Here is a 12,783-nt window from a genome sequence, read left to right on the forward strand (position 1 = left end):
ATACAACATCCACTTAAAAGTCTTAAAAGTTCAATATTAAGAATTAATGTTCTCTTAAAATAATTATGTTCTTTGTCCCTCAAGAATGATAACACAACATAAGACTTGAAAGTTGAGACCAAAAGTGAAATAACATGTCCTGCACACACCAAACAAAAAAAAAAAAAGATTTAACTCCAAAGATCAACAATTGTTATATTTTCTTAGAAATCAAAGAATAAATTATGAAATGTGTGCAAATGCAAACTACCTTTTCAACAGGCTCGAGCCAATCCTTCTCTACTTATTATAACCTGAAGGCTCACCAGTCTCCCTTTCAATCTGCAACCGTCCAAGCACATTTTCTAGCGCGTTGTCCACATCAACGGGATCATCAATAGGTTCATCTACATACATAAGAATATAATATAGTAATTTAGCAACTAAAGTAAGCAAAAATGAAAAATAACTCAATGGAAATTGAAAAATTACATCTGACATCTATATCAAACATCCAGTCTCGAAGACATATTAGTGCTTCAGCGTTGGTAGGTAGTAGTTTGCTCCGATTTTTGTCAATAACACGACCCCTAGCGCTAAAAGCTGACTCAGTTGCAACCGTTGAAACTGGTATAGCTAAGACATCACGAGTCATCCGAGCCATGTCTGGACACCTTGACCCATTCGCCTTCCAAAAAGCCAACACATCATACTCATCATCACGATTATTGAACGAAATCTTGGGTTCATCTAGATACACATCTAGCTGAGCTTTAGTTCCATTATCTGCCTCATCAATCACGGATTGCATAAATTCCTATGAAAATTGAAAAATATGAGTCATTAATAAGATTAGCAATGAATATGGAAACTTGCAACTTAAAAAATGAATCAAAATTACAAGAAATGTAAAATTTACTTACAGTTCTGGTTCTAGATTTCCCAAGACTAGTGAACAGTACTGGAATTTCATAATCACTTGCTTTCATACTCTTGTATTCATTAAAAAGTTGATACAAAGCAAATTTCACATTGTTTCCCATATCAATTCCAATTGGATCCAAAGGAGCAAGCTTAGCAAATGCCCAAGTCACAAAACTAAGCTTGTAACGAGGATCGAACACTAAGGCAATGGCCAAAATTGGACTATAGTTCCTCCAATATTTGTCAAATTTCTTTTTCATTTCAACTGGCATTGGCTTCATAAAACTAAGCCTATGTGATACATCTTCTAACAATCTTTTGTGAATCTTCCAAACATTTTCAAAATACAAATTTGATGTAGGATACTTGGAACCTGAAAAAACAGTGATTTCATAGAAGGAATGCAAAAAGTCCATCAATTTCTCAATCTTTAACCATTGATCAGAACTTGGACAAGTCTTATAATTGTCCTCCACTAGTCCAAGGTTCTCAAATACTTTCCGATAAAATAAAACAGAATCAAGCATGATATAAGTTGAGTTCCACCTTGTGGTGACATCTCCATGCAACCCCTTACTACTTGGTAATGACAATTGCTTACAAATATCCAAGAATTTCATTTTTCTTGCTTGTGATCCTTTCACATAGGCTATACTAGATCGAATCAATGTCACAGCCTCGTCTATATGTTTTAGTCCATCTTATACAATGAGATTGAGAATATGAGCACAACACCTATTATGAAAGAATTCTCCTTTACATAAAAGAGCATTCTTCAAATTCAGATTTCTCTTCAACAACTCAATAAAACTGAAATTAGAAATAGCATTATCCAAAGTAATTGAAAATAATTTTCGGTTAATACCCCACTCAGACAAGATCTTTGAAACCATTTCACAAATATTGATGCCAGTATGTGGAGGTGGCATGATACAAAACTTCAATAACTTCTTATGCAACACCCAATCCTTATCAATATAATGGTCAGTCAAAGATATGTATCCATCATTGGTGATGGATGTCCATAGATCACTTGTCAAAGAAATCTTTCCATTAAATGACTTAAGTAGATTATGGATTCTACTGGACTCCAAATTGTAAAGCTTCAAAATCTCTGCCAATTGTGTGTTTCGGGTAATATGGGTGTAGTCAGGAAAAAGGTATGTGATTAATTCCCTGAACTCCTCATACTCAACAAAGATTAAAGGTAACTCATGTCTCACAATAAGCATTGTGACCTTATCACGCACCCAGAATTGGTCAATCTTTTTATCTCTTAACATTAATTTTCCATCATTAACACCCAGAGTCATTTGGGTTGGTCCTTTGTTTTTCCGTTTTGGGCAATTTAAAATATGTCTCCTAAGGATTCCAGTTCCATTAGTAGTACTATCAACCTTATAGATTTGCCCACACCTAATGCATTTTACTCGTTCCATCCCATCACTAAAACCCTTCCCCTCAAGAATTTCAAAATCCTCCCAAACAGTACTCCTTCTTTTCCTCTTGGTTACATCTATTTCAACAGTTGTTGTGCCAGCAGGTTCTGTTGCTGAAATTCCAAGAATGTAAAGTCCATCATCGGACATCACATCAGCATCTGAGCCACAATCGGGCTCATCTTCTATGTTGACTTGTGCGTTGGACATTTCTATAACTATAATTAATAGAAAAACATATAACGTATTAATAAATAATGACCAACAAGGCCAGCAACAATACACAAAATTTCCTAAAAATATACATATACAAGGCTACAAGCACAAACATGACTGCATGACACATCATATGAGAAGAAATGAAAGATGAAAAAAATACTTAATTTTGATGAAAAGAAAAAAGAAAATACATCATAGCATTTGGTAAATATAATTTTCAGATGTAAAACTATATTACTTTTCAAATCAAAGGAATTTGATTGCAAAGTAAAGTGAAATATAAAACCAAATTTGGTATGTTTTGGATTTACACCATAATGTGAGGTAATGAACTATAAAAGTTTTTATTTTTTGTATTGATTGGTTTTCACTTCTCTTCCCCCCTTTTTTTAATTCACCTTTCTTCCCCCTTATTCCTCTTGCAACCAAGCAAAGCCTACAAGATCTCAATGAACCAAAACACTGAATATTAGGTTGTGGTTGTCACTGTTGTCAAGGAATTCAGGCTCTCCATGACAAAGAATAGAAGAATCAAAGAAACGGGATGGGAGATTTGATGAGTTCCAATAAATGGACAAATTACAATTATAGGCATCATATTTTGGCTTACTGCTTTAAGAGTTTAAGTCTTCAATTTTATTTACAATACTTATTTTCTGAATCCAATTACTTCACTGACAGAAAGGAAATCCTAAATCCCATGTCTAGTATGTAAAAAATCAAGCTTGTTCTACAGAAACCTCACCTTTTATTGCCACTCAAAGCTAAATCAAGTGCAACAAATACATCTCATCGTTCAAAACATAAGAATGATAAGATCAAAACATTTAGAACTGAAAAACAAAGCACAGCATTACCCAAGCTGAACACTCTTTTAGTACTTTTCCATAAAAAGAAATCAACTCCACTACAAATATCAGGGTGAGCCGATGAGGAGAGGTTCTCAATCCAATGGGTTTTGAAAGAAAACGACTTAATCCACCATCAATGCTTATACATTCATGATTCATTGCACACACAATCATCTCGAAAAATCATATGAACACCCATTCATTGCACACACAATCATTCAAACAGAAGGAACTCTTTGTTTCAGCAAACAAAGAGAAAGAACAACAAAACAAAAGCAAACCTTTGTTTCAGCTTGTGAATAAAAACAAAGCGTGTGAATCGTGTGATGATAAAACGCAAAACCAGCAGCTCCGGTGTCTCTGCTCATCTGCCGAGTGCTGAGTGCCGCTAAGGCACTGAGAGAGAAAGAGAAAGAGTCGCTCGCCGTCGTCTGGTCTTGAGGCTTGAGTGCCGGCGGCGCTTAAGCCTGAAGGCTGAGCCTGAAAGGCTCCTGAAACTATGAGAGATTGAGAGTGAAAGCCGAAAGGGAAAGAGTGAAACGAAGAAGATTGGATTTGGATCGAATCATCGAATGCTCGAAATCCTCGAATAGCGTCTCTGCGTTTGCGTCTTAGCCTCTTAGAGTCTTAGGGCATTTGGTTAGATTTTAGTTAGATTAGGGTATTTAGGTTTTTAGTATCGGGTCGGTTCAGTTCGGGTCGGTTTGGGTTCATTTTACCAGGTTCACTGATGTATCGTCGGGCTAGCCCAAACCGAGCCGAAACCGAATGGCTCCTATGTCTACAAACCGAACCCGATCCAATAAGGGATCGGTTTGGTGTGGCCCAGGCTAGTTCGGGCCGATTTTATCAGTTCGGGTTGGGTATTGACACCCCTGGGTCAATCACACCCCAAGCTTCCCTCTAGCTTGTAGGACATGAATTGGAAACCATCAACCCTCATGCTCCTGACTTAGCCTATCGGAGTTCATTATTCGCATCTTGGTTGGGTGGACTATTCTGTCCATCACTTAGACTTCCAATGTAATTTGGCCACCTAAGTGTCATACTTATTCCTATCGAGTGACACACACTCAAGTCAAGTGTTTACCCTTAATTTTGGAGGGAACTATGGTGTTTGTGAGTTAATGCCTATTATCATAGTGCACATACCACTGACCACATTCTCTACCTATCACATGTGAGATGAGTGCAAACAATTTCACCAATTCACCCAAATATTATCCTATCGGCATCTACAAGGGTGGATCAATGAAATTTCTACAATCACCGACTAAGGGAGGCCATGAGAATCCCATCAACTAGGGTTTCCCATATCACACTTGTATTAAAATTGAGGGAAAAACGGGAACGCATATAAACCACAAACATACATCCAATGTATAAACACAATAGCACATCCATCCAAGGAAAACTATAAACATATAAACACCAATGGTTATGGGATAGCATCTTTAATCAACATGAGTTCATATCCAAGACAAACTCACTTTGATTAACAGATGGATGAGAGCAATCATAGCCTCATATGTTACTCCCACACATGGCAAAATTAGTATGATAATGCATATGCAACTAACTATTACAGGAAAATTTCAAAACTGTAATAAATTTGGACACTTCAAGTGAGCAAGTCCATCCTTCAATCTTCTCCCCACAAACCGACAAGATCCTTGATCCACAATCCACAATCCACAATGGCCTCCAAGTGGTTACAATGAATAAATTTAAACTAATTCCAAAAATATTACAATTGTTTCCAAATAAATAAAATTACATAACAGGGAACCAGTCCACCAAAATTGGACTGCCTAGAGGAAAGAAGGAAATTACATATAAAATCACATCCATGCCATGTCTAGCACACACATACATCTAATGCATGTAATTTTTAAATCCCATAACCAGGCCATGGTCCTCATTACATATATGATGCTCAAAAATAGTATTCCAATATTTTATGTGAAAATTTCCCAAAAACACAAAAACATCATTATCATGACAATCCAAGTCATTATGATCATGTGCATCCAATGCATCTATCATGCAACCATTTCCATGACAACTTATGTCATAATGGTTATGTGCATTACATGACTATTACCATGACAATCCAATGTCACTATGATCATGTACATCACATAGCCATTACCATGACAACTTATGCCATTATGGTACACGTCATGACACATACCCCCACATAAGCCACCACATACATGCTTAACATAAAATTAATAAGCATAAAATTATAATAAGCCATTATGCCAATTGGGGAAGGTGGGTGAAGGAAAGAATCTCTCCACCCATCTTCTCCAATGAAATTCCCTTTCAACAAGCAAAACAGAATTGTTTTTTTTTATAATAAAAACTGCTACACAAAGTATAGCAAAACAAAAGGGAAAATCAGGAAAACAAGTGCACAAAGGCACAAGGCAGCACCGCATACGGCAAGGCTGCCCACACACGCACGCGGTTGGCAGCCCTGCGCGCATGCCGCAGGCGGCCAGGCGCACACGGACAGGGGGCATGGGCACGGCAAGGGGTGGGGTGTGTGCGGCTAGGGGCGCGCGCAGGCAGCAAGCCCGTGGCCCCTATGTGCGCATGCATCTCACCCCAATAAATTTTTTTTTTTTTTTAATAAACAAAGCTGAATAAAATTTTTATGAGCATCACATAATAATGAACAAATTAAAATTGAAAATAACCCCATCGATAAAGAGGCTCTGATACCACTGAAGGCATCGTAGATGCGATCGCAGCGGAAGCGTAAACAAGATCATAGTATCAATGGAGAAGTCATTCAAATAACAGAACGAAGCAGGGATCGATTATTACTTAAGCCTCACAAGTGCAAGACCTCCAATCGATGATAGCCCTTTCTCGATCGTTCCACGCACCACGCAAGCTTTGCGTTCCCACGGTCAAGCTATCTCCCTCCACACTTCCAAGAGCACAAAGTATGGACTATCTCTAAGATCAAACACTAAGAGAGGGGAAGGAGAAAACGGTTTAGGAGAGAGAAGGAGAGCTCCACGTTTGGGTGCCTTGTGCATTCCTTGAATGTGATTTTGCAATCCCAAAATTAAATATGAACTGCTCCTCACTTCATCCCAATTTGGTAGCTCACATAGGCAAAGCATATTGAGTTTCCTAATGGGACTCAATTGCTAGCCTATCTAATCTTTTCCCACAAGGAAAGATATGCATTGCTAGAGGAATCCAATCTTGGGTGGAATATCCAATATTCCCCCACTGACTTTCCTTTTCTAACAGTACCGAACTAAGCGTATTAAGCGAGAAGCGAAGGACGATAGTGATCGGCAAGATAGGTTACATCTAGGATGAATTACAATTATCTTTTTGTGATGTCATTAGGCTTGTAGCTGTGATGAATCGTTTGATGTTTACAAGAGATTAATCAATAGGTCAATGTGGATTCGAAACCTGAAGGCAATTTTCTCCTAGAGATTTTATTTCTTCACAATTTTGCAATTTTTTCATCTCTCTTGATTAATTAATTTCTTTTTCAGAAACTTCTAAAAAGCAAATGCAATTTAGCCTTTAGTTCCCCGTGGATACGATACCCTTTCTTACCGTTGTTCTAGTAGTAATAATTAGGTTAATTAATCTTTATTTTTTATTTGATAACGATTCGATCACATATCCATCATTTGATGACTGATTGCAATATACTAGTGTCTTGTATTCAAGAAGTCTTCTTTACTCATACGCTAAGGGAGGGCAACTTTGTCGCAAACGCTTTAGCTGCAATTGGTGTTCATTCAATAAATTTTCTTTTTACCTAAAAAAAATGTAGGAGTTGTTAGATGTAAAAATAAAAAATCAACAGGTAGTGGTATAGATACATCACCTTATTATTTATTGCCTAACATAAAAATTATTTAATTGTATGCACTAAATAATTAAAAGAAACCATATCATTTAGGGTTACACATCACCCCCTGGTTTTCAAACTTTAGATCACCCCTGGTTTTTGAAAAAACTCAAATCACCCCCTCTACAGTAACGGTGTTAGTCTGCTGTTAGTTATTGGTGTGACAAGACTATTTTACCCTTGTACTAAAACATTAGAATTAAATTTATAATACTACCCTTCCTTCATCTTCAACATTGATCAAGGGTAGTTTAGGGATTTAAATTTATTTAACTGGCTGACATCATCACTTAACAGCATAAGACTAACGGTAGGGACTAATTTGTCATATTGGGGTCTAAACCATGGGTAATTTGAGTTTTTTCAAAAACCAGGGGGTGATCTGAGTTTGGTTTGAAAATCAGGGGTGACGTGTAATTTACCCTATCATAATAAAAGAATCTAATCATTAAATACTTACTAATTTTAAGGTAAAGATAAAATTGGCTTGACCAATAGAACTTTCAAGAATTTATCATTAATGATCGGTTACTGACAATGGCCTTTGCAATGCATATTTGACAACTGGCAATTTTTTATTTGACAAATGGTTATTGTGCTCACTAAAATCCTTTAGACAAACCAAAATCGAAAAAGAGGTGAAGGTGCCATCTAAATTCAAATATTATCTTCACCCTTTGATTGGATTTGGGAACTAAGGCCAAAGTTTTCCTTGGGGTGGAGGAGGATACTAGTTGATGGACCTTTAGTTTTATTTCTATTAACTTGTTTAGTGATGACACTAAAACAATATATTGGTTTGTTTATTTCATCTTCATTAATTCATAGTTGTTATTTTGAGAAAGCTTACGTAGACTCTTAGCGAGTTTGAAGAAGTAAAATCATGAAATTCATCATGGTTTTGTATTTTAGATTGTTTTATTAAGTAAGGAACACATTAGATCTCATAATAGTGAAAAGATCCATAACAATAATAATGGAACAATATTGTTAGGAACCATTAAAGTTCTCCCTTTTTTATCGTGCCTAGAACCGTTTAGGAACCAACATTGTCTCATCCAATTAAGAATTGAGACCAAGACCTAGGTTTTGGCCCGTAAACTAAATGAGATGGTTCTGGGATTGATACCTTTGGTACTGGTACCGGTATAGACCCGTCCCAAATACAAGGAACCGTCCCAATTGACACCCTTACGCCGACGTGCCTAGCCTATACTCATATTACCTCTTCATATCATTTTGACAGTAAAAATATTCAACATGAATGGTTTTACCTCCGGCTACAACAGGGTTGGGTTGGGCCAGGGTTTTTAATACCCCAATCCAACCCTGAATACTCCTAGCTTAGCCCAGGCCCGCCCCTACCTCAGGGCCTAAAAACCAGCGCAACAGTATTCAGGCCCTGAGTCAGGGTCAACCAGGGCAAGCTTGGGCTAACCTTGAGCCTGATCCTAATGGGTTGGGCTCAGGGTCAAAATTAGGGCTGGGCTGGGTCGAGCTGGGTTGAGCCCTAGTCAAACCGACCCTGAATAAGGGTCAGGAATTTCAAGCCCTGACTCGCCTTCAGGACGACAAATATTTAGTCCAGACCTTGTTTGGGCTCAGGACGGGTTCGGACCGACTGGGCCAAACTTGTACCCCTAGTTTTACCATTTTAATTTAAAAGCATGAATATGGACTACGAACTAGAGTTTTATGATTTTAGGCCATCAAATCGAGCCTTTTAAGTTGTTAGGCTTAATGATTTTGGGCCATCAAATCGAGCCTTTTAAGTTATTAGGCTTAATGTTTAGAAGCCCACAAGTAAATTGCTTTGATTTGGGCCTATGTTTCCTTTTTCAAACATTGGAGATCTGGTTCACTTAGTATCTGCACCCCCACCTGTCATTCATTTTATTTGGTAACATCTATGATTGTCATCACTGCTACATGACACACATGATTTTCACCCAAAACAAAAAGAAACATGACATACATGATGGAAGTGGGTAGTCAGTCACATATGATTATCTCTTTTCATATGTCAAATTCTGATATGAACAAGCAGAGAAAGTGGTTAAAAGGATCGAGTTTCCTTCCACCAACGGTAAATGAGATCTTATTGATTGAGGGGCGGGAGAGGACGAGAATGGATATCGGGAGGATATTTTGGAACATACTAAAACCTTTGTCCTATGATAATGGGTGAACCACCGTTCTCTATGGGTGGAAGAAAACTTTGTCCTGATTAAAGAGTGTGTTTAAATTATAAAAATACAAAGAATGCCATTTCATTATTGAATTGTAATAGAACTCAGCTGCATTCATGTAATTTTCATTCATTATTGAGGCACTCTCTCCTCTTGTTTGGGGTTGAAATTTCACTGATGTGGTGAGATTGGATCCTATACAACATGGACCAACATCCCTTGTATGTGGCAAATGATGATATCTTTTTTTCTTATTTTGTCACTGTACATGACTTTATGCTCTGGTCTAGTGTTAGAGATTTAATATATTTTTGGTAGCTAGAAATGAGTTTAATTATGTAGTGCCATCTCAACACATCAAGATTCGTTGTCTGGGTGGTGTAGTTGGTCATCACGCTAGTCTCACACACTAGAGGTCCCCGGTTCGAACCCGGGCTCAGACAAAGTCATAGTTTACATTTTTTTTTTCTTTTCTCAATCTTTAACAAAATGATGTTTTGGGTACCTCATATTTCAAAAGTGATGTTTGGGGTGCCTTTTAAATTGGTTTTATTTAAAATTATTTTATTTTCCAATTTTACCCTTCTAATTGATTATGTTTGGATACTCTCATTATTTACCATCATCCTTTCTCTCTTCCCTCCATTACTCTGCAAATTTCCAATGATTGCTTCACAGCTTGTGACTCCAATGATTGTGTGCAGATCGTCATCGATTCGCCAATGAGGATTCAGATTTGGCCATTTGGGTTGCCAACTTGATCGCCAGGATGACTGAGCACAACCCTATCGCACAGGATTAGGCCCTTTGGTGATGTTGCAAGTATCCAAACACTGACATACAAGGGTAAAATTGAAAAATAGAATAATTTTAATTAAAACCAGTTTAGAAACACCCCAAACGTTGGTTTTGAAATATGAGGTACCCTAAATGTCCTTTTGTTAAATATTAGGCACCTTGCATGTATGTCATTTTCTCAATTTTGAGCGATAAAGAATGAGAAAATTCCAAGCGCCATATCGGGACTGGATGGTCAATTCACGCCCAACTGTGTCTAGACGCAATTTTTATGCCTTGGACATGCATCTCAAACAGGGTTTGTCTTTTTCTTTAAATCAGTTTGACTATCTAAAACAAGGGTTTGTCTCTTTTTTTTTTTTTTTATTATTCATGTTGAAACACTTTAATTAATGCGCTATGCTCTTATGTGAAAATCTAATACTCAAACTCAGCTCAGAGGATAGGGACAACAACCAAACGAACAATTTTTGGTTCAATTAAAAGGAGAAAGAGATGGAGAGAACTCACTAGTTAGCTATTTGGGAAGAAAACGATATGACCCAAGGTGAAGAATCTTGCTGTGAAAACCAAGACTTCCTGCCTAGAAGAGAAAACCCTCTTGAAATGATTCAACTTCTCTCCCAAATCTCTCGCTCTCTCTCTCTCTATTCCTCTACTCTTTCCTCTCTTTTTTTTTTTTTCTCTAATTTTCTCTCTCCCGATTCTTCTAATCTAAGAACTCTCAAGATCCCAGAATAAAGAAAACTTCAAAATCACATATCTCTTATGATGCATTCTCTTTGTTCCAAGCATGGGAAGAGGAAACGAAACCCTAAAAAGTTAAAAACATTTCTAACCAGAACAAAAAAGTTAAAACATAATCATTATATATATAAAAAAAAAGATTTTTAAAGTGTATACAGTATATATATGTATGGTAAATAACTAAACATAAGAATAATGCTAAATAAGGATTGGGCTGGCCGGGCTCAGTCTGAGGCCTCAACTTTGGCCCGTCCTAGTCCTGACTTGGGGCCTGCAATTTCCAACTCTGACTCACCCTCAAGACTGAGATATCTAGCTCAGGGCAGGCCTTGGCCGACAGGTTCAAACTTTCACCCCTATAACCGAGGAATAGAGAAGTAATAATAAAAGGCCAAACCATTGGATTTTAATTCATTGTTCTCACAGGTGAGGGTGTCAAATGAGAACCAAAATTAAACTGGCCAGTCATTTTACACCCAATTATGTCTAGGCGTAGTGTTTTACGCCTCGGACATGACCAGGTGGAATTCTTTAAAATCTTTGATTTTTTTGATGAGATCTTCAACCCTAATCTTAATTATGGATTAAAAGTACTTTAGAACAGAATTGTTATCAAATGCAGCAAAACTATGACTATAAGAGATTTTAAGAACTAAATATATGAGAGAGAGAGAGAGAGATAATGGAATCCATTATTGTTACCTGAAGTGGAGCAATAGGATGACTGAAGCCATAGTTTTCCTGGTCTGATTATGATTTTGTAGTTTTAAAACAGAGTCCTGCGACTCACTTGTTTATTGTGATGATCGATACCATTGAAGAGTTATTGGAGTTGTACTCCTAATTCTTAAAGCTGTGTGGTCAACTTCCTGGTGACGTGGAATATTCCAAAATTATTATAATCGAACTACATGCCACATGCGATGGGGTACCAATGATCAGTCACGCTGAGAAACCTAATTTTATTCTTTTTCTTTCATCTTAATTTTGCTTAATTTGATGTCTATCTATCTCTCTATCTATCGATCTATCTATATATGGGTATAACCCTAGATCAGATATCTATCCAAATTTGAGAAGAAACAAGCCAGCTAGAATCTTTGGATACTATTTATAATTAATCTTTCCCCCAATTCCTGATCATCTTCTTCCTCTCAGTACTACTCATCCATGGAAACCACCAAGTCCCTCCTTATGACCTACTCCAATTCACTAAAGCCTTTACTAGATGAGCTCCCTACAGTGAACTGGTGGGGTGATTTTGCTCTATACCAATGGGAAGGTTTCTGGTATGTACCCCGTCATCCCGAAGGCGCCATGGAAGCTCGTTCGCACTTTAAAGCTCGCAACGATGATGTTATCTTAGCTTCTTCCATGAAAACAGGCACTACATGGACCAAAGCCCTTGTTACCTGCATCATGAATCGTCCATGCAAAGGTAGTATAAATGGTGAAGAAGAAGAAGCCCATGTCAAAGGTAATGCCATTGACCCTTTGGTCACTAAGTGTCCTTCTGCCTATGTACAAACCATTGGATTTTAATTCATTGTTCTCACTGGTGAGGGTGTCAATTGAGAACCAAAATTAAACTGGCCAGTCATTTCACACCCAACTATGTCTAGGCGTAGTTAGGACAGCTGAACAAGGACACTTAGTAACCAAAGGGTCATTGGCATTACCTTTGATACTATCTTTGCATGGACGATTCATGATGCACGTAACAAGGGCTTTGGTCCATGTAG

At 37.4% G+C, this 12,783-nt stretch overlaps 1 protein-coding gene and 1 non-coding gene across 2 annotated transcripts; one reads left to right on the forward strand and one right to left on the reverse strand.

The window, feature by feature from the left end:
- Nucleotides 1–279: 279 nt before the first annotated feature.
- LOC122645095 (zinc finger BED domain-containing protein RICESLEEPER 2-like) lies at nt 280–2,552 on the reverse strand. Its single transcript, XM_043838441.1, has 4 exons — nt 1,664–2,552; nt 903–1,585; nt 472–796; nt 280–386 (listed from the first exon to the last, which is right to left on the reverse strand). Exons 1-4 carry the CDS (start codon nt 2,550–2,552, stop codon nt 280–282), a joined length of 2,004 nt encoding a protein of 667 aa, XP_043694376.1.
- A 7,313-nt stretch (nt 2,553–9,865) lies between these two features.
- Nucleotides 9,866–9,939, forward strand: TRNAV-CAC. The gene has a single exon. It is a non-coding gene; the product is annotated as a tRNA-Val (tRNA).
- Nucleotides 9,940–12,783: the final 2,844 nt, after the last annotated feature.

This window comes from Telopea speciosissima, chromosome 11, assembly GCF_018873765.1.
Source record: "Telopea speciosissima isolate NSW1024214 ecotype Mountain lineage chromosome 11, Tspe_v1, whole genome shotgun sequence".
NCBI lineage: Eukaryota > Viridiplantae > Streptophyta > Magnoliopsida > Proteales > Proteaceae > Telopea > Telopea speciosissima.